We start from the raw sequence: 26,542 nt of genomic DNA, 5'->3' as shown, positions 1-26,542 counted from the left end.
TTTTTGTAGATTTCACCATGTTGGCCAGGCTGGTCTCGAACTTCTGACCTCAAATGATCTGCCCGCCTCGGCCTCCCAAAGTGCTGGGACCACAGGCGTGAGCCACCGCGCCCAGCCTCCATAGGGAAATTATATATGTGGCTATAGCCCTCGTGGGGTTGGAGGTTCCAAGCCCAGTGACTATATTTGTCACATTGTGGATGATCATCAGCTGTTTGTTGAATAACTGAGGGGTCACTGAGCCCATTAAGGATCAAATTTCAAGTCTCTGTGTCTTGGGACTCTTGAGGCCCTCTGCGCAGACCCTGGACAGGAATGGGCTATCCCTTTGCAAATGCTGCCACCTTGTGGCCAAAGCCAGAAGTGAGTGTAGCCAGAACATGACCTATCAATGTGAGAGCTGGACCAGACAAGTATTATAGTAAGGAGTGGGGAAGGTAGTAGGTCCCAAGGGAGTGCTCAGAGGCCAGCACCCGTGTCCTTTGAACATTCTTGACGAGTTCCAAGCAGACAGAATGACAAGAACAAAGACTCAGAGGCAGAAAATCTTATGGCACTTGGGAAGTGTGACTGTGGTCAGAGCCTAGGGTCCAAGAGGACCAGGCCAAAGACGGACTAAGCCATGGGCAGGGGCCAAGCAAAGGGGTCCTTTAAAACCACCCAGTGGGCCGGGCGCGGTGGCTCAGGCCTGTAATCCTAGCACTTTGGGAAACTGAGGCGGGCAGATCACCTGAGGTCGGGAGTTCGAGACCAGCCTGACCAACATGGAGAAACCCTGTCTCTACTAAAAATACAAAATTAGCCGGGCATGGTGGCACATGCCTGTAATCCCAGCTACTCAGAGGCTGAGGCAGGAGAATCACTTGATCCTGGAAGTCAGAGGTTGCGGTGAGCTGAGATTGCGCCATTGCACTCCAGCCTGGGCGACAAGGGCAAAACTCCATCTCAAAAAAAAAAAAAAAAAAAAAAAAAAAAAGAAAGAAAGAAAAAGGAAAAGAAAAAAAAAACCAAACACCTAGTGAATGTAGTGAATGAACTTGGATCCTGCCCTCTAATCTTGGCATGGAGGCTAAGGGAATAGAGGAATGACAAGGTCAGATCTGAGTATGGCCCCACATTGGGGGCGGGGGGGCTCAATATTCATTCATTTACTCACTAAATATTTATTGAGTACCTACTATGTGCCAAGTGATGTTCAAGATCCTTAGGTTACATAACGGAATGAAACAAAGATTCTTGCCCTTTTGGAGCTTACATTCTCATCAGGAGGAGACAATAAACAAAAGTATTATTTTAAAGACGTAAATATCATAGAGGTTAAGAAGAACTGGAGTAGGGGGAGAGGCAGGGTAAGGAATATTGAAAGTGCTGGGCTGCAATTTTAAATGAAGTGGCCAGAGTAGGCCTCATGAAGGTGACATTTTAGCAAAGACTTAAAGGAGGGAGGGAGATAACCATGCAAGTATGGGGGGAAGAGCATTCTAAACAAAGGGAATAGCCAGTGGCTTGGTTTGGGGGAGAGCTCTGAGGGGAGTGAAGCACAGAGATGAGTATGGAAACTGCCGAGCGATAATGAGTGGCACAAACCAATGAGGCTTTGGGGATGGAGACCTAGAAGGCAAAACGGGCAGAACTTGGTGCCTGCTTGGATATTGGAGGCACATAACTCCTCCAGGCATATTGTGTTCTGATGTCCCCATTTGAAGGGAACAAACACAAGGTGGCTAGACATGCCACCTCTAAGACAGGTAGTGAGAATGCTCAACACATTCCATCCTGGATGACTCCATTGCCGACCAGAATGCTCCCCACCTCACCTTTCCCAGCCTCAACTCACCAGCTCATCTTCCATGTCTCTTTCTCCAGATCCTCCAGCCATCCACTCACATGCCCACAAATCCTATCAGCTCCAAAAACCCTCAACCCTATTAATACCTTCCCATCCTTTAGCTGTGGTTATGGGTTAAATTGTGCCCTCCACTCCCACCACCCCCCAACCAAAACCATTTATAGATATCTTCATCCCCAGTACCTCAGAATGTGACTTTATTTAGAAATAGGGCCTTTATAGAGATAGTCAAATTAAAATGAGTTCATTAGGGTGGGCCCTTATCCAATATAAGTGGTGTCCTTACAAAAAGAAGAAATTTGGATACAAAGACACACAAAAAGGGAAGATGGGGTGGAGACACAGGGAAAATGCCACGTGAAGATTGGCATGATGCACCTGTAAGTCAAGCATGCCAAAGGATGCTGGCAAATCACCAGGACAAGGCAAGAAAGGACTCCCCCACAGATTTCAGAGGGAGTGTGGCCCTGCCAACACCTTGATTTCAGACTTCTAGCTCTAGAATGGTGAGACAATAAATTCTGTTTTTCTAAGCCCCCCAGTTTGTGGCACTTTGTTACGGCTGCCTAGGAAACCATATAGCTACAACGTTCCTGTCCTAGGATAGTCCATCTCACTCCACCCCATCTTCATGGGGATCTCCAGGCCACTGACTCCTGTCCCTTTTCCCTCACTTCCCTCCTGGCCCAGTTTGGATGCCTTGGTCGTTCACTACATGTACTCTCTTGCTAGTCTCCTCATGCATCTTCCGTCATTCCTTCCTGTCTTAAAGTCAGTCTGGAAGAATGCAACTGTGCTTTTTCTGAGTCCTCACCTATCCTGTGGGTGCTGCTAGAGCTCACACACCCTGACCAATGACCCTACAAGTTCATGGTCACCAGCCTACACTGGGCTTTTAGCCCTGCCTGGTCATCATCCTGTACCTCTCCTAGTCACCTCTCCCTAGTCACCTCTCCCAACTGCAACAACTATCTCACATGTCCTTCCCTCTAGCTTCCTTGCCCCACTCTCAGCTATGGAGCTGGACTCCTGCTTTGAGGACGTAGAGGCCTTCTGAACTCCCTCATGTCTCATCTTCACCTCCAGACCTATCTGCATACATATCTGTCCTCAACTCCATCCCTCCTGTTACAGGAAGTCATCCCTCCTCTTCCCTCGGGAGGCCCTTACCTCCATGCTTCTGGATCCCATTCGTTTTTACCTGCTCAGGAACCTCATGCTGTGAGTTATCCACAATCTCCTGCATCCTTCATCTCTTTCCCTACTGGCTTCTTCGTCTGTCAGCCTATAAACATGCTCAAGTCCATGCTAGTATATTAAAAACTACAACAACAACAACAACAAAAACAAAACCCAATGCTCTCTGTACTCCACATTCCTCTCCTGCTATCTATCACCCCTTTCCACCCATTCACAATCCAATTTCTTGAAAGAGCTGTCTCTAATTCCTTACCTTTTGTGCCAAGACGTGACCTTATGGTGGCAGAAGCCATATTGCAGTGAATTAAGGAGAAAGTAGACAGAACTAGATACAACTCTTGTGCTCTCTCGTAAAGCTGGTCAGCCTTTCTGACTCCAAAGGGCCCATGTCTCTGGTCCCCTCCCTGCCATTCCTCCTGCAGGCCCCAGCTGGGCCCCGTAGAGACCAAAGACAGAAAGAAAATGTCTCTCCTGGGACTCCAGAGCTTGCAATGCCACCTTCAGCACAGATCACCATTATTATTATATGTGATCCCTCCACACTGGCCATCAGCAGATGGGATGAGATCATCAGCCAAAGGTCAGTAGTCTGCAAGGTAGCCTGGCCTCAAAGCTCTGGAGATCCAATGATACTCAGAGAACTGCTGATGGCAGAAGACACACAAGTGAAGATGTTCAGAGAAAAAGCGTATGCAGAAGCTGAGAGGGAACAAAATCCCTGAATTAGCTGCGAGGAGAATGGGGGAAGTCAGTCAGTTGCTGGCAGCAAGACACCTGAGTCACTGCCACTGCAGCCATAATTGCCTTTAGGAGTGTATTAGATGCTTCACGACCCTGTGCATTTGAAAGACCTGCTCGGCAGCCACCGAGGTTTTCTCTCCTAATCTCCTCTGAATCCTCGTCACCTACCCCTCCCCCAGGGTCCTCCACATCACTCAGAGCTAACCTATCTTTGAAAGCAAAGGATGCAGTATTTAAAGTTTTGAAAACTGCCTGCTGGCCCTGCGGTCACCTCACCCCTCCTCCAAGCCCTTATCAAGGGCTTCAGTCCTCCAATTCCCTCTCCTTCTCAATCCTTCCTGCCTGGTCTCAGTTAAGTATCACTGCAACATCCTTACATTGCTGGACCCATTCTACTACAATGTGAGCCCAGAAGAACTCCAACCTTCTGCTTTCCTCATGACTGGACACCCAGGCTACTGGACACCCAGGCTGCTGGACACATTGAAGAAAATCTCGAGATCCATGGGAGATCCAACCGATTCAATTCTTCAGAGTTCACTACTGCCCATAATCCTGCTCTAGTTCCCATAGCACCCCCTGCTACTGATGCAACCTTCACTTCTCTTCTCATGCCCCTGAACCTGAGAGTTTAAGGCCGAGGCAAAGCAGAAAAAATGCAGCAAAGGGAAAAAAGGCAAGGATGTGGCCAGGCACAGTGGCTCACGCTTGTAATCCCAGCACTTTGGGAGGCCGAAGCGGGTGGATCACCTGAGGTCGGGAGTTCGAGACCAGCCTGGCCAACATGGAGAAACCATGTCTCTACTGAAAATGCAAAATTAGCCGGGCATGGTGGCGCATGCCTGTAGGCCCAGCTACTCCGGAGGCTGAGGCAGGAGAATCGCTCGAAACCGGGAGGCAGAGGTTGTGGTGAGCTCAGATTATGCCATTGCACTCCAGCCTGGGCAACAAGAGCAAAACTCCATCTCAAAAAAAAATAATAACAATAAAAATAAATAAATAAATAAATAAATAAAGTAACAGGCAAGGATGAGACCTGGAGAGATATGTGGGATTGAGGCGTGTTTTTTTTTTTTTGTTTTTGTTTTTGTTTTTTTTGATATGGAGTCTCGCTCTGTCACCCAGGTTGGAGTGCAGTGGCGCAATCTCGGCTCACTGCAAGCTCTGCCTCCCGGGTTCACGCCATTCTCCTGCCTCAGCCTCCCAAGTAGCTGGGCCCACAGGCGCCTGCCACCACACTCGGCTAATCTTTTGTATTTTTAGTAGAGACAGGGTTTCACCTTGTTAGCCAGGATGGTCTTGATCTCCTGACCTCGTGATCCACCTGCCCTCGGCCTCCCAAAGTGCTAGGATTACAGGCGTGAGCCACCTTGCCTGGACTTTTTTTTTTTTTTTGAGATGGAGTCTCGCTCTGTTGCCCAGGCTGAAATGCAGTGGCAGTTCACTGCAACCTCCACCTCCTGGGTTCAAGCAATTCTTCCACCTCAGTCTCCCATGTAGCTGGGATTACAGGTGCCCACCACCATGCCTGGTTAATTTCTTTTTTTATTTTTAGTAGAGACAGGGTTTTACCATGTTGGTTGGGGTGGTCTCAAACTCCTGACCTTGTGATCTGCCTGCTACGGCCTCCCAAAGTGCTGGAATTACAGGCGTGAGCAATCGCCCCTGGCCTTTTTTTTTTTTTTTTAAGATGGAGCCTCATTCTATTGCCCAGGCTGGAGTGCAATGGTGTGATCTTGGCTCACTGCAACCTCTGCCTCCTGGGTTCACGCGATTCTCCTGCCTCAGCCTCCCAAGTAGCTGGGATTACAGGCGCGCACCACCACACCCAGCTAATTTTTGTATTTTTACTAGAGAGGGGGTTCACCATGTTGACCAGGCTGGTCTCGAACTCCTGACCTCGTGATCTGCCCTCCTCGGCCTCCCAAAGTGCTGGGATTACAGGCTTGAGCCACTGTGCCTGGCCTGTTTTGTCTTTTGAGACGGAGTCTTGCTCTGTAACTCAGGCTGGAGTGCAGTGGTGCAATCCTGGCTCACTGCAACCTCTTCCTCCTGGGTTCAAGCTATTCTCCTGCCTCAGCCTCCCAAGTAACTGGGATTATAGGCATGCACCACCACGCCCAGCTAAGTTTTTGTATTTTTAGTAGAGATGGGGCTTCACCAAGTTGACGAGGCTGGTCTTGACCTCAAGTGATCCACTCGTCTTGGCCTCCCAAAGTGCTGGGACTACAGGTGTGAGCCACTGCGCCCAGCCTGTTTTCTGTTTTGGAGACAGGGTCTCACTCTGTCACCCTGGCCGAAGTGCAGTAGTACAATCATGGCTCACTGCAGCTTCAACCTCCCGGGCTCAAGCGATCCTCTTGCCTCAGCCTCCCAAGTAGCTGGGACTAAAGGTGCACACCACTATGCCTAGCTAATTTTTAGATGTTTTTGTAGAGACAGGGCCTCCCTACTATGTTGCCCAGGCTGGTCTCCAACTCCTGGGGTCAAGCATTCCTCCTGCCTCAGCCTCCCAAAGTGCTGGGATTACAGGCATAAGCCACTGTGCCCAACCCAAAGATATGATTCTAAGATAGGAAAAAGCATGTTTGCAAACTAGTGGAGTTGAGGATAAATGTGTATACAGATAGGTCTGGAGGTGAAGATGGAACATGAGGGAGTTCAAAAGGCCTCTATCTCTTCAAAGCAGGAGTCCAGCTCCATAGCTGAGATTGGGGCAAGGAAGCTGGAGGGAAGGAGGTGTGAGACAGTTGTTGCATTTGGGATAGGTAAGTCATTAATAACGATAATAGCAATTAACACTTAATAGCACTATGTGCCAACGTGGTATCTAAATGTCATATATGTATATTTCCTTATTTAATCTCATAACAATCCTATGTGATAAACACTATCGTATTCCTGTTTTATGGATAAGACCACTAAGGCACAGAGCAGTAACTTGCTAATAAGTGGCAGACCAGGAGTGAAACCCAGGCGGGTTGGTACCAGAGTCCATGCTCACAACCACTATACGATACTGTATGTTGCAGATGGAGAGAAATGTCTGACCTGGCAGTGTTCTTAAACCAGGCCAAGGCAGGGACAAATAACTACCCAGGGAATTAGATATATTCAGTACTGACTGAGGCTTCTTGTAGACACTAGATTCTCCCAGCACCGGCCTGAGCCTACTCTTCCTCTGTCTTCACCCAATCAGCCCCCAGGGGTAAGGGCGGGGACTCCCATTTCTTTAATCCCACTCCACAAAGCAGGCTGAGTAGAGGCTCGTCAAATAGGTAGAAACTTTATTTCCTAAATCCCTCCCTGGACCTCTTTCAGAAGGCAGTTCAGATGCATTGTAGGTAGAAGGCAGAGTAAGCCCTTATTTAGCAATGCGGAACTTGGCAGAGGCCCCACATCTGTCATTCTTCACAGCAGTCCCTTCCCACATGCTAGAGGGAAGGGGAAGCATGATAGGGAGGTCCACTTTTGTGGACTCAAACCTTGATGGGGATGTTGAGCAGTCACAGGGCTTCTCAGAAAAGGCACAAGCACCCCAGACATTCAGGCCCGGCGAACAGGCAGGTTCAGCAGGTCTTCACGATCGGGTGTCTCGAGCCCTTCTTCGGGAACGAGGGCCACAGCTGGAGCTGGGCATGGAACCCAGGCCAGGGGGTGCTCCTGGGGGTTGGTAACCACACTCATTGGGGTCTAGGGGGTCCCGGCTGAGCAGCACCCACACTGCAGGCACATGGCGGCGCACTGTGAGGGGGTCTAGCCCTGTGTCAGGTAAGGCTGGGACCCAGCTGTCCTCAGTCTGAAGGAAACGTAGCTTGGTGAGCTGGTGCAGGCCTGGGACCCGCCGCTTGACAATCTCAGCGCAGCTGACAGCCTTTCCTGCAGCCCTCCCAGAACCTGAGAACACTACATGCCGTGCACTGCCGCCCTCCAACCGACCGAGAGCCAACCCCAGCAGGTTGCGAATTTTGCTGCCATCTCGGACCCGCATCTCAAGGGTATCAGGAGGTAGCTGGGGCATTGGGGAAGGCGCTGGGAGCTCTACAGAGCCAGCTTTCCGGTAGTGCTCCATCCTGCTTGCTGTCTTGTCTGTGACTCTCGCTGCCCACTGCAGGGAAGCATCAGGTAAGTGCTAAGCAATGTGCCGCAAGTCATTGTCCACCATCCCCTATCTCCATTCAGGATATGGCCCTGCTCGCCGTTCCAGACTTCCCAGAAACAGGATCATGTCCCCTCGTCCTTAGCATCTCGTGACAAGGGCCATGCCTGCCGCAGTCTGGGAAAGGGCTGTACCCCATACACCTCGTTCCTCTACAAGGGCCATAACACCCCCACCTCCAATCCTAGAGTCCCAGAGGCAGGACCACATTCCCCAAACACTGAGCTCTTTGGGAAAGTGCCAGGCCCCCTCATCCCAAACTCTCCAGGACTGGGGCTTAGCCCCCCTTATCCTTGGAACAGGGCCTGGAACCCTCACCCGAGACTAATACCAACAGAGAGCGCTCCTCACTTGGGGCTCTACAAGGACAGGGACAAGGCCCTTCGCCCCAGGCCCCCCGGGAAACAGCCAAGAACACTTATCCAGTGCTGCCCCCAAACAGAACTGACTCCCTCTCCCAGAGATTACCAGGGTCGATCCACGTCAACCCAGGTCACTCAGAAACTCGGGGGCAGGGGCTCGGCTCGGAGGGCTGCTCAGGCTATTCCAAGACAGCCTTGGCCGTTTCCATAGCCACGGTCTCTTCCAGGGTCCTGCCGGCCGCTGCAGCCAAGCCGCAGGCGTCCCCCCACCCTACGAGCGCCCCTCTGCCCGCCCGGTTCCGGCTCTCACCGAAGCCGCCTCACGCACGATCCGGAGCCAAGATGGCGCGCGGGCCCGGAGCGCACTAGGGCCGCGGGGCCGCGCACGCCCCTAGGGGGCGTGGCAAGGGGGCGTGGCAAAGAGGGGCGGGGCATGAGGGACTGGCCCCGAGGCATCTCCGCCGCGGAAACAACCCGCTGGCCAGGGCGCCCCGGACCGGTCCCATGGGGGGTGGTCACACGATCGCAGCCTTCGCTGTTACGCCCCGGAGGGAGGCAGGACAGTTCCCTGCGGTAGAAAGGAGCGGCCGTCGGGGAAGTCCTGCGTCTGAAGGAGGGGTATCTGGCCTTTAGAAGGGAGGGCTAGCGTTAGCTGTTGAGCAAAGGGGGAGCTGTGGGTTTCACCGTGGGTGCGAACAAAGGCTTCAGTTTGTAGTGGCTGCTGTTGCATGGGCGAGAGCCTTAGTTACCGACTTCTGAGCTTCGACCTCATCCTGTGGGCGCTGGCGGACCACGGGGGTTTTCCAGGGGCCAGTCGAACCAGATCTTGTGCAGGGAGCCGAGGAGGGAGTGGTGGGGAAATCGGGCCACGGCCCCTGACGACACCTGCCGCGGAGTCTGGGGGCTGAGGGGGCGGGGGTGCCCACGGAGTCTAGTATGGTGCCTGGCGTATGACCGGCCCTCAATATTTGTTAAATGATTTGTTACATTAATGAACCAGAGAAATCGAAGTGGGAATGGAAAAAAGATTAAGTGGGGAGATACTAGTAGGTTCAGTGACGAGTTGGCCACTGTTTGGACGGAGAAGTAGGAAATTCCGATCTAGGGTGACTTCCAGATTTCAGAGCGGTTTGGACACGCTGAATTTGAGGTGCCGGAGAGGTCGCACAGGCGGGGCGGCCAGCGGGCCGTTGGAAAAAGGGTCTGGAGCCAGAGCACTCCCTGAGACCACAAGGGGGCAGCAAACATTTGGCGTACTACGGTGCCAATCTGTTTCTCAACATGCTTGCCCCAGCGCCCCTACTTCCCAACTTCCCCTCCCCAGGACCAAAACTTCCTGCATCCAAACCTCTTAGGCTGCGCTTCTCGGCTAGTGGCAGCAGGTAGGCTCCTAAGAGAGAAATTTAAAGGCCTTTGCACATGCTGCTCCCTTGGCTCTGAAAGTCCCTGGATATCACTTACCAGGTCCCTTCAGTCCCTTTTTTCTTCTGTGTCCATCTGATAGGACTGCCCTTTTCCTTTGCTGTCTATCCTGCTAGCCCGTGCAGGGCAGGGATTAGGTGAGTCCTATCTACTCCCATCATCTGACATTTGGAGGTCTCTTATTGGTAAATGTGGGATAAATGGATACATAAAGGAATATCCTATTCACATAATCAAATGAGAGCCTTCATCTTGAGAGCTCTACAACTGCCAGAAAGCCAGACCAGGATGAGTTTAGTTCCCAGTCAAACGATTAGGCAGGCTGACACCTCTGCCCCCCACCACCTCTATCCTAGACCAAGAAGCCAGCACACTCCTCCAGTCATCTCTATGGTTTATTGTCACTGGAATAAGAACACTGATTGGGGGGAGGGTGGGTGTTGCAAATTGCAAACCTCAGGTAACCTGACCTCCAACTTTAGAGCCCAGAGTACAGAGAGGTGGGCCTTGAATCCAATAAATACAAAGCTTCCTCTGCCTTGTAACAAAGGCAGGTTGCATTGGGCCCTGGAGCCTGACTGCCCAGGCCCACTTTGGGATGGGGAGCAGCTGTCACTCCTCTGCTGGCTTCACTTGCTTGGCGGCCTCTAGCTGGCAAAGTAGCTCATCCCACTGCACGAATTGCTTGGAGAGAAGCATTGTCTGGTTGTAGGTCAAGGTGAGAATAGGAATCTGAGTGAGGAAGTTTATGAAAAGTGGGGAGCAGGCAAACATAGGTGGGTGGGATAGGATGAGAGAGAGCTAGAGGTGGAACAAAAGGACAGGGCTTAGGGACAGCACCCATTAGGGTCCTAGTTGAGCAGAAAGGATACAGTCTTGTTGTATTCCTCCAGGAGAGCCTTGGACTCCTCAGTGATCTCCACACACTGGTCCTGTAGGGCCAAAGTGTAGCACACAAAGGAGCTGAGCAAAGCCCACATCTTCCACTAAACTTCCTGCCTCATCAGGGACTCCCACTCCCCATGGAGCCTAAAAAAGATGATGCTTAACCCCAAAGCCAAAGGAGCAAATGGCTATGGCAGCACTTTCAGGCTCCAGGATGGGTGACCTAACAGCAGTCCAAAGACTGATGGAAAAGGGAGCGGCCATACATTAAATAAACATTCCCCCTAGTATATGTCTCCTCTTCTTCTGTCCTTATTTCTGAACTCTCTTTGAAATTTACACTAGGGCCTGGGAATAGTGAAAAAAGAGCCCCTCTACCCAGTCAATGACATACCATCCCCAGGAATTCTTGGGTACCTCCCAGCCTCAACCTTATGGTGTCTCAATAAAGTCCTGCTCTGGAAACAGAAGGTTTGTACATGAACCTAGGCAAGTCCCTTTACCTTCCTGGGGCATATGCAAGATAAAGGATAAACCCCGAAGTTTCTGCTGAGCTTACAACAGAAAGGCCTGAAGCTGCTTCCCCAGGTGGCATGAGTTGGGATGAGGTGCTGTGCCACCTCCATCTTCCCTTCTAGTCATCACCCCTCCCATACCTGCTGCTGAATGTGGATCTGGGCCAAGCGCTGCAGGTGGACGGCATGCTCAGGAACGGCTGTAAAACACAACGCACACTGCTGGATGATGCTTGTGCCCTCCCCCGGGACTGCTCAATAGTCTATTAGGTCTTTGGCAGGATTAGAGTATTGAGTGGAGAAGCTAAACAAATGCCAGACTTCATCGACCGCTGCAGCTGGAGGTGGTGGTGGGGCTCCCTGCCCACTCCAGTCTTACTCCAGGACCCATAGGGGAGGGGAAGATACATGTCCCGAGGAGAAGACAAAACCCTGGGGTTCCCAGTGTTGCTCCCTACCCCCACCCCAGTGCTATAAGCAGGACCAGGTAAAGAGAGCTTTGGCTATTATAGGACCTGTTCCTTTGCTCTCAGCCCAGTGGGGGCAGGTCTGCCTGGCCTAGGGAACAGGGAGTCTGAAGATGGATGCCAGGTCCCTAAGCTGGAATCCAACACGCCAAGGCTTGGCCACCATGCTGGGCTCAAAGCTTAAGGCTGTCAGATACTCAGCGGGCAGCTGATCAGGGGTAGGGAGGGGGAGCTGGGAAAAATACCTCCAGAGACAGACAAGATGGATATCTGGATTCAATTAAAGCCACTGTCTCCTTGTCAAAGTCCAGGCCCAGGGACTGCTCTCAGCAGTGCAGCAGAAAGAATTCACATACATTCATGGACCTGGCAGAGACTCTGATAGTAAAATCTGGGTTCTGCAGCACCTTGAAGAAGAGATGCTTGGGGGTAGGTAGAAGGCAGAAGGAATCCCCAGAGCTGGGGACTGCTAGAGCTTAGGCTAGTGTTCTCAGGCCCAAATTGCCTGAGGTCCTAAAACTGGGCTCTCTATCCTGGTAATTTTAATTGGTGGATGTGGCAAGTACCTCAGGGTGAAGGTAAAGATAAGGAACAGGCCAGGCACAGTAGCTCACGCCTGTAATCCCAGCACTCTGGGAGGCCGAGGTGGGTGGATCACATGGGGCCAGGAGTTCGAGACCAGCCTGGCCAACATGGTGAAACCCCGTCTCTACTAAAAATAGCCAGGTGTGGTGGCACACACCTGTAATCCTAGCTACTTGGGAGGCTGAGGTGGGAAGTTTGTTTGAACCCGGAGGCAGTGGTTGCAGTGAGTCAAGATCATGCCACTGCACTCCAGCCTGGGTGACAAGAGTATGACTCTGTCCAAAAAAAAAAAGATAAGGAACAGACCCAACCCGAATCCACACAACCTGAAACACAGGAAAGTCTTGCCCATCCATCCACCTACCTCCCCAACCAGAGTAGTGAAGCTATAACCCCAGAGAGATACCTTTGATGTGAGCACTGTCCAGCATGGGCACCAAGGCATTCACCTGCTCCAGGAGTGCAACCTGGGAAAGGATAAACTGCTCCTCTAAAGCAAAAATGGACAAGATAGTTGCAGTGAAGCAAACCTGGGCATTGCTACTCAGCCCATGTAAGGGCCTGAGGACCTGGCAAGGGATATGGCTAGGTCCTAGAGCTTTAGACAGTGACTCTGTCCTCTGCCCCCTTCTCTAGGTACACATTTCCATCCTGCCCCCAACTCTCCTGGATGCCTCAGGTCTAAGGAGCCTAAGGAGCCTCTCAATTTCTCCAAATCCCACCTTTCTCTAAGGTTTAACTTCAAGACCTCTTCTTCTAGCCTCCTATCAACAAACTCAGGGAGCACCTCCTAGGCCACGGGATACAAAGTACTTCAGACTTGGATCCCCACACCCAAGGGTCCCCAGGAAGGTCTAAAAGAGGAGATATGTGGCAGACTACGCCAGGCAGGTTCTGCTCAGTGGCTCTCAGAGGCTTAGACAATTATATGCTGGAGGAGAGCTGGGACAGTAATGGAAGAGTCCAGTGAGGACTGCAGGATCTGGGCTAGGCCCTGCATGCACAGGGGATTTCAATGCACTGAAATCCATAGAGTGGGAAGGGTATTCAGGAGAGAGGACTGTTACGTGCAAATGCTTAGAGGCAGGAATGCCTGTCGATTAGTAGAGGGGAAAGAATTCAATTAGCTGAACTGGAGCAGGGAGGGCACAGGAAACAGAGTTGGATGGGAGGGTAGACCTGGCCGACTGAAAGGCTTTGAATGGCAGACTGTGGAATTAGGACTTTATCCTAGCAAGGCAGGAGACACTGAGGTTCCAAAGTAGGCAAAGTGACATGTTGGAAACATGTTTTTGCGAGGGTGAGACTGAACCACATGCAGGAAGGGAAAGATTAGGGTCAAGAGTATAATTTAGCAGACTGTGCAACCATTCATATGCAAGTGGATGCACAATTCCTGAGGCAGTGCCACAGGGAGGGATGGAGAGGCTAGACTCAAGAGTCAGTGCAGGAGAATATCTAAACTTGGTGCTTCAGCCATGGCAATTGATCAAGAGCCTTTTGGGGACTCTGACAGCCCTTTTAGCAGGAGTGGCCCATCCTTACCCAGTCCTCAGTGCTGCATTGCACTGATCAGTCTCCTGGGAGACTGATCTCCCATCTGGGTTATAAGCTCAGGTCCCTGAAGCAAGGACCCTGTCTCCCCTAGCTCTGGCTGTGCCCATGAGGGCAGGGACTTTCTGGTTCACCACTGTATGCTTCCTCACCTAGGAAAAAACCTGGATCAGAGTAGATGATCATTATACATCTTTTGGATGAATAATGAAGTTTAGAAAACCCTAGCTTATAGAATGGCTGACTGATTAGCAGACATTGCCAAGGCAATAGTTCCTGCCTAGAATTCTGACACTGCAGAGCTTTCTCACATGAAAGATGTTGAAACTCATGCCAATACTGTCTCTTTTCTTTAATGGCAATGCTCTCTGCCCCTACCCTTTCCTAGAAGCTCCTCTGTCTAGTGAGCAGAAGTGAGGAAGGTTCTGAAGGAAAATCCAAGAGGCAGACTATTGATAGAACACTGGACTAGCTCCCACTGTGGCTGGCACCATGGCCTGCAGCTGGCGCAGAGGTATACTGTACTCAATGTCTACCAGAGGATCCACAGGATCCTCAACCCAGAACCAGGCCACAATTCCAGAGAGCAGCATCCAGGGCTTGTACCCATCAGAAGACTGGATGGGGAGGCCATGTCTGTGCTTAACCTCCCCGACAACCCACATCCTCAGATGCATGTACACATGTAGTCCAGCATTACCTGCTAAGATGAATTGCAGCTTAGAGGCATCAGGTATGGCAATGCGGTCGATGTACTCAGGATCCAGGTACTTGATCAGATCTTCAACTAGAAAAGTAGCGAGATGGAGAATGGAATAGGGTTGGGCAGTAGAGCTCTGCCTTATGAAGGATGTTTCACAAGTGGTCAGCCTTGAGGACAGGCTTCAATGAGGAGCTGAAACCCAACAGTGCCACATGAGCAGGGCTCCACCAGGCTCCCTATCCCCACTTCCCTATTTCTCCACTCTCTTCTCTTGAGGTCTCTTCTGACATCAAGCTTCAGAGCTGAAAACACAGTTGCCACCAGCACTCTGGGCGCTTAGCATTCTCACTGACCTATCCTCACCAAGGGTAGAAGGCCTCTTTTCTCCTAGATGTCACCAAGACAAGCCAGAGCTTTGTCTAATTTGTAGTTACTAAGCAGGTTACTAGCTCTGACATAACCAGGCTCTCAGTGTCTAATTTGTTTCCTGCCCCTTAACCTTGCCTGGGAAATCCCATACCCTTTTTACCCTCCTTCACCAAGAGAAGCTTTCAGGTAGAGCTCTTATCTCATAACTTAGGACACTGTCATGGGCTTGAGGTTTAGCCACAAGGTAGAAAAGCACACCACAATTTACCAATTGAATTGGGTGCAGGTAAATGTCCCCATAATCTTTCTATCCCCAAAGGGCTATTCCAGTGACCTAATGAACTGAAGGGCTAGGGCCAGGTCCCAGGAAGCCGAGGGGTGGGATGTCGGGCAGGCAGGCACATCATGGAAGCACTTACTCTTTTTGTAGAGAATCTTCACCCTCTCCCTCTTGCTGGAAATGTTCCCCAAAGCCACCTGCACCTTGACCAGGCCGTCAGCCACCTGTAAGGGAAGTGGTGGTTAATTCCAAGATATACTACCTGGCTCAAGGCTTGGAAAAGTTAAAGAACCCTCATTCTCCCAGACTCTCAAACCTGAATCCCAGTAATCTAGGTTGGCCTCCCTTCTCTAATATTAAAGGAGATGCAGCCCCACCTTCCAGGAATCCTTAAAGTGGAGAGAGAGAATCATGTACTCCTTCAAGTCTGATGGGGAAGATAATGAACTATTTTAGAGTCTATGGAATATATAGTATACACAATATATTTTCTGGTTCCTAAGTCCTGGGTTTGGGCATGAGAAATGCAAGCATCCTCATTCAAGCCTTCATGACCTCTAGATTGGCTGGCCTACCTCTAGCCCTATCCCCTCCACATCAAATTTAGTGTGGGAGATGGAAGATTCCAAACAACTGGGATCTCAATGATGGTGCAATCACTGAATTAGGGAATACAGAAGAGAATCAGGTTAGGGGAGAGAAAGAGTACATTTAAGAGCATATAGATTGAGTTTGAGATGACTATTGGATATCCAAGTGGAAAAGTCCAGTAGACAACTGGACATAAAAGTCTGGTTCTCAGAACAGAAATCTGGACCAGAGATATACATTTGAGACATATTGACATGTAAATAGTAATTGACACCATGGAAGCGAGTGAGCCTACCTAAAGTTTAGGGGTAGAATGTAAAGAATCCCAATATTAAAGGGTCAAATAGAGGAGGAGACTAAGGAAGTGACTGCACTCACCCAGTTTTTAGGGTACAGGATGAGGAATGCCAGTGGGGAGGCAAATAACACTGAGAAGCAGCAGTAAGAGGTAGAAGGAAAACCAGGAGGGTCAGCGTCATAGATCCCAAAGGAAGAGACTGTTTGAGAAGTTAGTTCTGAAATGGGAGCACAGTCTGCTAGTGACAACTAATTCCTCATTTAGTGTACAAACAGACATCATTACCTTGGACGCACTTAGCTCCAGGACATGCCTGACACGCCATCAGAAGTTCTTCAATAAAAGGTCTTCCCATAGTAGAAAGGGGAGGAGAGGGCACCTGAGCTTCGTAGTTGTCAAAATTCTGTCACTGGTATAAAGCAGTGCTAGTCCACATCTGAATACCCTGTACCCAATCTCTTCCCTTCCTAATCCTGGTCCTTTCAGACCTCACTTCTCACCCTTTGGAGTTTTCCTTATCCACCTCTGCTCTACTTCCCCAGGGGTCCCATGGACCTCTTCCTGCACAATTCATTTAGCAATTAATTATGCAGGGCTCCATGACGGGCCTTCCCTATCGTGGACTTCAGCTCTTATTGAAACTCTCATTAGTCAGCTTCTCGAGTGTGTCAGGTCTCCCCAACTATAGCCCGCGAGGGCAAGGGCGGAGTCTCAGCCACAGCAGGTACTGAGCCCACGCTCAGACTGGCTTAACCACCCGCAGAGCCCCCTATGACAATGGACCCCGATGGTCCAATCAGCTCTGGGAGGTCCCGGACCTTTGTTATTTCAAAGGCCGGGCTGCGGAGAACAGGACTGGAGCATCCCGAGGGCCAGGGCAGTGGACCGCTCTTGCTCTGCTCCAGAAAGGGACTACCGGACCAGACTACTCACCTTCCGCGAGCCGCGCGCCCCGCCCGGCCCGTACACCCAGCGCTCCAGCTCTTCCACTCGGGCCTGTAGCCTCTGCAAGTCAGTCAGACCCGCCATCGCTACTATCGACCCACCTCGGCCAGGAAACGGCCAGAGGGCGGGACGTCCGTCCAAATAAGAAGGCTAGCCAATCCGAGTGCACGAGCAGTCCTTTATACAGGAAGTGACGCCATGATTCAGGCCTTCAGTGCCGGAAGTTACTGCTCGGAGCTGTCAAAAGCTGGTTACCTTGGCAACGGCTCTGTCCCAGTCTTCCTCTGGCTTCCAGTGCCTGGTTGTCAAGATAACCTTTGCTTTTCGGGTACCAAAGAGCTTTCCCCACGCCATTCCCTGAGTTTGCACGTGTACCAGGTTAGGTCCATTCCCATAGATACATCATTAGGAGGCTCCATGAGTTACCATAAACTTTTGGAGTCTTCTAAGGTTCAGTTGATTAAGTAACTTGCCCAAGGCCACCCAGCACTATAGGGACAGAAATGGGACTTGAACTCAGGCTGTCTGATTCAAGAGACGGAGCTCTTCTATTCTCACGAAACTTTGCTATTCTGCCTTCCCCTCTGAAAGCCCCTGGCACAAGGCAGCCTATGTTCCACATCATTCGTCCCCACCTCCCATACCCAAACAAGAAAGGAGGCATCAGAGAGGGAGGGATCACAGCTTTATTGTCTAGATGTGACCTGAGGGATGTCTCTTTCACAGTACCCCAACCCAGACTTTCACTTGGCTCCTGAAGAGAAGCAGGGCTGACTCAAAAGGGTAGGGTCCTAGAGATGATATTGACAGAAGGGACACATGAGGAGATGATGGGGGTTACTGGAGGAAGAACCCTTTGGTAGATGCTGCCGGAATTGGCCAGGGAGGAGGTGCCCTCCCTTTACAATGAGGTAGGTGTAACATCAAAAGAAACTTTGGTTTTAAGTCCACATGGCATGGGAGGTGTGGTCCCCTCCCAGGGCTGGGTCCCAGAGTGGGCAGCCAGAAAGAATCAAAGCAGAGGGTCTCCTCCCTCCTCAGCAATGGGGCTGGGACTCTTAGTTTCAAGTAGGACCTCTCAGGGCAAGGTGCTGGAAGGGGGACCTGTGGAGGGTGGGGGTGCAGGGTTGGTTGGACCCTGGGAAGCTGGCACAGGCTGGCGGCGGGCAAAGAGGACACCTGGCAAAGGGGTGAGGAGATGGTAGAGGGCAAAAACAAGCAGGAGGGGGTAGGGTATGGAAACAGAAGAGGGGAACAAAAGTAAGTGTTCTGGTTGCTAGAACACTACACACGTACCCCTGCCACAAACAAATGAGGACAAGCTCCTTGGGTCAGTAAGCGACTCCATTGATAATGTAGATACCCTCAAACAGGTAAACAAGGAATATTTATGCTGATACATAGGCCCAAGACAAGGCAGACATCCCCTGGTACTCATGCCAGAGAGATCATGCCTTGGATCCCATGCCGTGTAGACACCCCCTTTAACCCATGCCAGTCTAGCAATCCCCTGAACCCCATGTTACCCATGCAAGTTTATATATCCCTGAACTTCATGCTAGTAGAGGAAGTCTAAAATCCCCATGCCAGCCTAAATACCCCGACCCCATGCCAGTGTAGACAGCCTGCAGTACCCATACCAGTGTAGACCACCCCGTTGATCTCTAGGGCCATGTTGATACTGCTGATGCCACTGCCTGCCAGATTAAGAGGCCCATCCAGCCGCTCTTCTGTCCAGGAGGGGGCAGAGGAATCACATTTTGGAGAATCAGACTTCAGACTTATTAATAGAATTTCCTCCCTCCATCCCCGTAGACAGCCCCCATTCCACTTCAGCTCCACACCTATACTCACACAGTTGTCTATAGAGGAATCTGTCTGCCCCGTCTCTAACACCTATCAGGTGATGGGTCAATCCTCCCTCAGTGTACAGTCCCGAAGCCCCCTCACAACAAGCCCCTCCTCACCCCTCAGGGGAACCTTGCCACGGGGCAGGAAACTGGGGGGCATGCCAGGTCGAGGTGGGTCCATAGGCCCCATCAGCACAGCTCTCTTCTCTGGGGGCTCCTCTGGTGCCAATTTCTCCCGTGTAGGTCCCAATGCCAGGCCCACAGGCAGTGCCAGGCGAGGGGTTGGAATTCCACTCTCCTCTAGAAGAACAGGTTATTCAGCTCCCCTGGCCAAACCAGCCCATCTCTGCATGGGTTCTCCCCCAGGCCTGGGACCAAAAGAGGTAACTCAAGCTCATGTACCAATCTCTCATCCTTCATTCGATCTATCTTCCCATCCACAGCCTCAGCCTGGAAGCGCTGAAGCTTTTCTCTAGAGCCCAAAGGATCAATGTACATGTCTAGAGAATTTGGGGGATTGTTTTTGGCTGTTGGTTATTAAATAATCCAGGTCACAAAAGGCACAAACTATATGCAAATAGGAGCACTGGGTGGACATGTGTGGAACGGAGCTGCTGTGATTAAAGGACCTTTTCCTGGCCAGGCGCTGTGGCTCAGCCTGTAATCCCAACACTTTGGGAGGCCGAGGCGGGCGGATCCTGGCTAACACGGTGAAACCCCGTCTCTACTAAAAATACAAAAATTAGCCGGGCATGGTGGCGGGCGCCTGTAGTCCCAGCTACTCGGGAGGCTGAGGCAGGAGAATCGCTTGAACCCGGGAGGCGGAGGTTGCGGTGAGCTGAGATCGCGCCACTGCACTCCAGCCTGGGCAATGGAACGAGACTCCGTCTCACAAAAGAAAAAAGAAAAAAGGACCTTTTCCTGAACTTCAGCCCCTACACTTCAGTAACCCGTACCCCAGAGCTCTCATTTGACCGCAAACCTCAGGACCCCTAAACCTTAGTGACCCCCAAACCTCAGAAGCCCGTCAGACCTTACTGCTCCCATACCTCAATGCCTCCCCAGACCTCAGTCCTCACATTTTAATGGTTGCTGTATCTTAACGCCCACCTAAACCTCAGAGACCCCGAAACCTCCACCATTCTCCCCTCGCACCTTTCTTAATAGGGCTTGGACTCAACTGAGCGCATGCGTGCGCTGGCAGGCCGGAGGCGGAGCCCTGGGCGGGGCCGGGGCTGGGCTGGGTCGCCGGAGGGGGCGGGCCGGGACCCAAGGCTGGGCCCTGAGCGCCCCGAGGGGGCGGCCCTGCCAAGCCGAAGAGCGGAGTAGCGGTGTAAGCCTGGCGACGGCCCTCGCGCCGATTACTGTCTATGGCGGCCTGGAGCTCCCCTGGGGAGCTGAGCGCTCGAGTCTCGCACTCGTACGGGTACAGATATTTCATGTACCTAGGGGCGGACAGCGGGCAGTGAGTGTGTGGGAGACTGGGCCCAGCTGGTCAAGTCCCACACCGGGACGCCCGCCCGGGGACCCTCCCCGCCCCAGCCCGACCCCGTGCCCCCTTCCCTTCCGCTCGCGCCCCTGGCCTCACTGGGTGCGTAGAGTGAAGGCGGCCGAGGTGATGGTGGTGGGTAGGCTGAGGCCGCGCGTGACTTCCCGCCACACTTTGCGGTTGATGACTTCCACCAGGCCGCCCTTGGCGGTCACCAGGCGAAACAGAGCGTACAGGTCGAGCACCTGCTTCGCCATGATGGGCACGCGGTTCACTGGCGTCCCTGGTGGGGAGCGGGCTGCCGTCAGGACACTGAGACGAAGACCCTGTCTGCAGCATCCCCAGGGACTGATACAGGACGGGAGCCCCGGGGAGGGCGGGAAAGAGGGAGACTTGGGCGGAGCCCACAGAACCCCTGGGTCTCTATTTTAGCAGGAAGGACAGGAGGCTAGAACAGGGGTGGGCAAAGTTCTGTAAAAGGCCAGATGGCTAAATGATCTCTGTCACAACTACTCAACGCTGTCATTGTAGCCTAAAGGCGGCCATACAGAATACCTAAAGGAATGGATGCGGCTGTGTTCCAATAATATAGACTCTGAAATTCGAATTTCACCAGTCTGGAGATGTTATTCATCTTTTAATTTTGTCCCCCAACTATTTAAACAAGTAAAAACCATTCTTATCTTGCAGGCAGCTGGATTTGGCCTGCAAACTTTAGTTTGCTGTCCCCTGGGGTAGACCGCAGGAAGGACTTCCGGACAGTGCTGACGAGCCGGCCTCCCCTAAGCAGCAGCCCCCGGGTGGCTGCCCAAGGCTGGGGATGACGGGCGGGAAAAGAATCAACTCCCGCCTCGGCCCGCCGACTCCGCAGCCCGCGCCGCCCCCGCCGGCCAGTCCTGACAAAGGGGCCTGTCTGCGCTGAGCGATGGGCCCCAGTTAATTCCTTACCGATCCCGTCCCCTTCCGCCGCGCCTTTGGACCCGAACAATTAGCTGCGGCCTGATTAATGGGGGAAAATTATCGGCCCCGCGGGACCCCCTCCCCCTGCAGCTGGAGCGGTGGGAGGCAGGGACCGAAGGGAGGCAGAGCTAGTGGGGAGGGGCGGGCAGACAATGCTGGGATCGGTTCACACCCGCTACCCCAGTGGAGGGGAGGCCTCGAGGAAGGGCCAGAGAGGGAACACTGGAACCAGAATGGGCCTCCCTGGGAACCAAAAGGACTTAGGGCCCTAATGAGGGTCCCTGGGAAGGGAAGGGACCCGAAAGGGGTGCTGGGGCTGGGGTGAGGGCCAGGGGCGGGAAGTGGGCCAGCAGCTGCACTAAGGGCGGTGGGCCGGGGGGGGGGGGGGGGTTGTGGGGGGGAACAGTGCAGCCAGTTAATTAGCGGCTTATCAGGCTGCGCTCTGAGTAAGTTAATTAGCTTTGTAGAGAGAGATAATGAGTCAGTGTTCGGTCCCATGAATCTGGGGAGAAGCTGAAGTGATGGACTGCTGCCCACCCTGATGCCCTCCTGCACCCTTCTTGTGTTCTCCTCCAGCTCTGACATTTCTGGAAAGGAATTTCTCCTCCTGCACAGCCTCAACTCACATAGTCCCCAGCCCACCCCTTGGGAAGTCCTTCCTTCAGTCTAATCCTAGTCCTTCCTGCTGTAGAGCACATGAGGTGTCCCCTGCCTGAATCAAGAGAAAACAGGAAAGACATGGCTGAAGGGAGGATCCTGGACAGAGAACCAAGGCATTCTCAGCCCTCTGATTCTGGGACCGTCCCACCCCAGGTCAGCCTCCCATCAGTTCTCCCTCCCACCCTCCCAATTGATCCCACACTCATTAACCTGCCAGTGGGCTGGCCACTAATTAATCCTGGGGTGGAGGAGGGGGGCAGGGTCAGGGGTTAAAGACGCTATTGAGGGCCCAAAGGAGAGGTGCTGCCAAGCTCAGGCCTCTGCAGGGAGAACCCAACCGGGTTTCCTCAAACCTGGTAAGGGGGCAATTCCAGGGCCCTTCCCCCACATCATGCCACTCACCCCTCTTTTGCATGAAGCTAAACAGGTCATCCAGAAATTCCTTCCTCTTGGGGTCTGCATCGAGCTCATACAGCTGGGGAAGGATTGGGGTCATTCTACAGCTCTGCTGACCCCCCCTCCCTCCCTTGACCCCAATTCAGGTTGTACCCTGAACAAGGGTCCTTAGCTGAAGGAGTCAGTAGGATCTCAATGTGGACTCCCTGGCATTAGCCTTAGGCTCTCTACGTCTAGGGGCAGGCAGGGGTGGCTTTTTCTAGTACATACAGAGACTGGTACTGGTAGTGGTACCCTGGGCCGTTCAAACCACCCATCTGGGGAGTAAGGGAAGAGAGGAACAGGATGGAGCTTGGAGGCTCAGCCTGTCCTCTGGGGCTCAGTCTTCCCCCACACTCATGGGAAATTTAGAGCCCCAGGAAGGAAGCTAGGCTGGGGTTGTATACCAGACTGAGGAGACAAACATATATCTGATGCTCTGATTCATTCATGCAAGGACTTCATGGTGTTCACATCCCTGTATGCCTTGGCTGGGGGTGAGTGAAGGGCAGAGATGCTCCTAACCCACCACTCAGGCAGGGTGATGCTCAGAAGCTCCTGAGTTGACACCCAGGGCCCTTCAGCTCATCTTCTGGTCTGATTTCCTTTCAGAGGCAGTTACCCTGACTACAGAAGCTGCTATAGAGGCACTGGCCCTGTGCCACCTAGGACCTGTGGGGTCAGAGTTTAAAGGATCCACAGGCCATCTCAACTCTTCCTGGTAATCTAGAGTCCCACCTCCTGCATCAACACCCGAATACTAGTCAAGAGAACCACCCCTAGAGTCATTGACCCAGAGTAACAGTCCTTGAGTAACACCTATAGATAATATTCCATCACTCCATCCCCATAAGAATCCTCAGAGTATGAAACAAACAAAATACCCATGAGTAATAAACCCCAGATCCGCCTTTAGAGCCACATTCCCACAAAAATTGAGCCCTAAGTCTAAGATGTTATTACTTAGATCCAAGTAATAACCCCTAGAATTATACCTAGGAGAAACAGTCTCTAGAGCCACATATCCAGAACAGAGCCCTGAGTAACACTCAGTTTTATACTAATGCCAGAGTACTAGTCACAGACCAACACTTTTGGAATATACCCAGACCAACACCCTACAAGTACCAGAATAGCACACCTGGAGTCACAGCCCTGTGTAACACCTTCATAGTGACAGCCTTGAGTAGTGTCCTTAGAATAACACCCAGAAGGGTTCTCCAGGGAGAAAGAACCTCAGATTAAGGCCCTGTGAATGAAGTCTTGTCATTCTGAGTTGCAGAGGAGCGCTTTAGTCATACTGCGGCTGTAGTGGCCATCACAGGCTGGGAACTATCATCCGTGGAACTTAGGCCAGGGAGATTTGCATGGGGCCGGGGTTAGGGGGAGGTGACAGGAAAGAAAGGAAAGGTGTATCAGTCTGCCAAGGGAGTGATAACCTCCATTCTGCTTCCAAAGACAGAGGAAGCAACTGGGACACCCCCACTGGTCACTGGAATATGACCTTGTGACTTGATGTGTGAGAAGGTAGGCAGGGTGGTGCTGGCATTGGAATCCCCAGCCCCCAGACTGCCTTCCCTACACCTGGCTGGGCATGGTGGCTCATGCCTGTAATCTCAGCACTTTGGGAAGCTGAGGTGGGAGGCTCACTTGAGGTCAAGAGTTCGAGACCAGCCTGGGCAATACAAGAAGACCTTGTCTTTACAAAAGAAATTTTAAAAAATTAGCCAGGCATCTGTCTTTCCCTCCCTGTCACTATCCTCCAATCTTCTCTCTGTCTTTCTATAGGTCTCCGTGTCTCTCTGTCTCTTTTCATCTTGCAGAGCGTGGTGGCGGGGGGTGGGCTGCTAATCACCTGGCTCTACTTTTGCCAGAAGAGAGAGATAGGGGAGAGGGCCAGACATTGAGAGCATAGGTCCTACCTGCTTGAATTGTTCCTCGTAGGTCCACTCATGGGGATGGAGTCCAGGGGGCTGGCTAGAAGGCGAGCTGGGGCCCTGGGCCCCTGGACGGCTCTCCTCAGCTGCCTCCTCCTCTGCCCCGGCTTCCTCCCCCTTCTCCTCATCTTCTTCAGCATCTTCCTCTTCCTCAGCCCCAACCTCCCCCAAGGCCCCCTCAGGGGCCTGTAGGGTCCGGTGGTCAGGCAGGGGAGGCCGCGGTGGCAGCAGCGGGCGTGCAGGGGCCAATGGCCCCACCCCCTGGGCCAGCCGAGCTGCCTGCTGCTTCTGCAGGGCCTCCATGACAGCTTCCAGGCGCAGTCCCCCAGCTGAGGGGGGCCCTGGTACCAGGCGGGACCCCGAGGAAAGGGCCGCCTGTGGGGGAGGGAATTATGGGTGCTGGGCCCTACTGCCCTCACAGCCCCCCAACACAGGGGGAGGTGGTCATGGATTCAGGGAAGTGCAGGGGTCACAAGGAAAGAGGCAGAAAGATGGCTTTCCCAGAGGTGAACAGAAACAGGACCAGACCCGGGGAATCAGAAATGGCCATTGGCTGAGGACTGGAAGAGTGAGCAGGTCAGAGAGGGTGACAGGGACCAAGAGACATCGGGAAAGGTGAAGGAAGGGAGAGAGAAAGAAAAGGAGAAGGGGGATGTCCGACAGAGACAATGACAGGGAGATGTGAAAATAGAGATGGAACAGGGTGACAAGGAGAGACAGAAGTGGGGTGACACAGAGACTGAGAGGGACCAAGATGGAGAGAGGCAGAGGTATCAGGCAGAGACAGGGTAGAGAGACAGAGATGGAGAGAGATGGAATATTGGGTAGAGAGACAGGGAGGGTAAGAGAGGTAGAGGAGCAAGAGATAAAAGACCTAAGTGACAGGTAGCTCAGAGACGAACAGAGACGGAGAGACAGAGGCGGAGATAGACAAGTAGACAGGGGTTGAGAGATAGGGAAAGACCAAGACAGCAGGAAACAGAAGAGAGAGATTAGAAAGAGATAGTTAAATAGAGAGGGACCGACAGAGACAGGGACGGGAAAAGCAGCCGGAGAGAGGGGCAGAGGACAGGGACCAAGGAGTCGCGGGGATGGAGGGCAGAGCCTGGGACGGGCACGGGACCGGACGGGCAGGAGGCGGCGGAGTCGCGACGCCCCACTCCCTCGCTCCAGGCGCCCGGCGGCCGCACTCACCTGCCTGGCGTGGCCCGCTGCCCCCGGCGTCTCCACGGCGCTGCCTTTGCTCCGCCCGCCTCCCGGGCGGCCTTGGCCTCGTCTGGGTCCCGGCGGTGCGCTCCCGCCGCCCTGCGCTCCTCTGGCGGCTGTGCGCTCACTCGCCGCGCTGCTTGCGGCGGCCGCGGGGGCGGGACCCGAGAGGGGCAGGGCGGGCGGGGCGCATGGGGAGAGGCTCCTGTGGGCTCTGCTTCTCTCAGCTCCCCAACAGGTGTCTCCCACCTTCCTTCCAGCCAGCTTCGGGGGCAGGGGGCGCTGGAGAGCTGCGGGGGAATCGTACGAAAGTGAGGGCTTCACCGCCACGGGACTCCGGACCAGAGCCCCGCCCAGCCTCACAAGTCGTGCCCCCGACACCCACACTCAGCACTGGGCTTCCACACACAAACAGCCGCATCCACACGCCAACACACCTTGTCACAAGTTCAGGCGCACAGCTGCCCAGTCTCACACGTTCGGTGACATAGTCACCACAGTGCCAATGGCCTGGGCACGCTGTGATTAGGAGGGGAATCCCTCTGCAAGATGCTGGGGTGTGCGTGGAGGGCCTGGTTAGAATAGAAGCTTCTCCCCTTGCCTTGACCACCCCTGCCCTGCCCACGTGCTGTCCCCAACTGCAGGCATGCTGCGGTTTGCACACATGCGTGCACGTGGTGGTGGACCCAGACCTATGCAGTCACACACACTCAGAGGTCTTTACACTGACTGCACACTCACCGCATGCAGATACACAGCCACACACAGTTTTTGTCTCTTTTGACATTCTATTATGGAAATTTTCTTTTCTTTTCTTTTCTTTTTCTTTCTTTTTTCTTTTTTGGAGACAGAGTCTCACTCTGTCACCCAGGCTGGAGTGCAGTGGCGCGATCTGGGCTCACTGCAGCCTCCGCCTCCGCCTCCCAGGTTCAAATGATTCTCCTGCCTCAGCCTCCCGAATAGCTGGAATTAGCTGGGATTACAGGCGCCCACCACCAGGCCCGGCTAATTTTTGTCTTTCTGGTAGAGATGGGGTTTCACCATTTTGGCTAGGCTGGTCTCAAACTCCTGACCTCAAGT

The 26,542-nt window shown here is 52.8% G+C and overlaps 3 protein-coding genes across 4 annotated transcripts; all 3 read right to left on the bottom strand.

Moving 5' to 3' along the window:
* Window positions 1-7,060: 7,060 nt before the first annotated feature.
* Window positions 7,061-8,689, bottom strand: RPP25L (ribonuclease P/MRP subunit p25 like). The gene is made up of 2 exons (XM_003263391.3): window positions 8,622-8,689; window positions 7,061-7,898 (listed from the first exon to the last, which is right to left on the bottom strand). Exon 2 carries the CDS (start codon window positions 7,860-7,862, stop codon window positions 7,371-7,373), a length of 492 nt encoding a protein of 163 aa, XP_003263439.1. The 5' UTR covers window positions 7,863-7,898; window positions 8,622-8,689; the 3' UTR covers window positions 7,061-7,370.
* Window positions 8,690-10,110: 1,421 nt separating this feature from the next.
* On the bottom strand, window positions 10,111-17,064 carry DCTN3 (dynactin subunit 3). The gene is made up of 7 exons (XM_003263386.4): window positions 16,914-17,064; window positions 15,231-15,315; window positions 14,440-14,526; window positions 12,592-12,675; window positions 11,275-11,333; window positions 10,606-10,665; window positions 10,111-10,435 (listed from the first exon to the last, which is right to left on the bottom strand). Exons 1-7 carry the CDS (start codon window positions 17,007-17,009, stop codon window positions 10,346-10,348), a joined length of 561 nt encoding a protein of 186 aa, XP_003263434.1. The 5' UTR covers window positions 17,010-17,064; the 3' UTR covers window positions 10,111-10,345.
* Window positions 17,065-17,593: 529 nt separating this feature from the next.
* ARID3C (AT-rich interaction domain 3C) lies at window positions 17,594-25,583 on the bottom strand. Of its 2 annotated transcripts, none has more exons than XM_030817550.1 (7): window positions 25,451-25,583; window positions 24,242-24,631; window positions 22,287-22,359; window positions 20,364-20,547; window positions 19,931-20,220; window positions 18,566-18,655; window positions 17,594-18,104 (listed from the first exon to the last, which is right to left on the bottom strand). In XM_030817550.1, exons 2-7 carry the CDS (start codon window positions 24,557-24,559, stop codon window positions 18,004-18,006), a joined length of 1,056 nt encoding a protein of 351 aa, XP_030673410.1. In that variant the 5' UTR covers window positions 24,560-24,631; window positions 25,451-25,583; the 3' UTR covers window positions 17,594-18,003. The 2 variants fall into 2 exon arrangements, with proteins under 2 accessions (XP_030673410.1, XP_030673409.1); XM_030817549.1 differs by lacking the exon at window positions 25,451-25,583 and adding an exon at window positions 18,893-19,075 and having other exon boundaries at window positions 24,242-24,656.
* Between the last annotated feature and the right edge of the window lie 959 nt (window positions 25,584-26,542).

Source organism: Nomascus leucogenys, chromosome 8 (assembly GCF_006542625.1).
Source record: "Nomascus leucogenys isolate Asia chromosome 8, Asia_NLE_v1, whole genome shotgun sequence".
Taxonomy (NCBI): Eukaryota; Metazoa; Chordata; class Mammalia; order Primates; family Hylobatidae; genus Nomascus; species Nomascus leucogenys.
Note: the sequence above shows the minus strand (reverse complement) of the source record. Positions and strands in the feature narration are given on the sequence as shown.

Coding starts and splice junctions, on each gene's coding strand:
- RPP25L (XM_003263391.3), bottom strand. CDS start 7,862: ATGGAGCACTACCGGAAAGCTGGCTCTGTAGAGCTCCCAGCGCCTTCC.
- DCTN3 (XM_003263386.4), bottom strand. CDS start 17,009: ATGGCGGGTCTGACTGACTTGCAGAGGCTACAGGCCCGAGTGGAAGAG. Junction 15,316..16,913: donor GGGCGCGCGGCTCGCGGAAG/GTGAGTAGTCTG, acceptor CTTCCCTTACAG/GTGGCTGACGGCCTGGTCAA. Junction 10,436..10,605: donor TGGAGGAATACAACAAGACT/GTATCCTTTCTG, acceptor ACCTACAACCAG/ACAATGCTTCTCTCCAAGCA.
- ARID3C (XM_030817549.1), bottom strand. CDS start 24,559: ATGGAGGCCCTGCAGAAGCAGCAGGCAGCTCGGCTGGCCCAGGGGGTG. Junction 22,360..24,241: donor ACGAGGAACAATTCAAGCAG/GTAGGACCTATG, acceptor ATCCTTCCCCAG/CTGTATGAGCTCGATGCAGA. Junction 19,076..19,930: donor TCCAAGCCCTATTAAGAAAG/GTGCGAGGGGAG, acceptor CTGTTCTTCTAG/AGGAGAGTGGAATTCCAACC.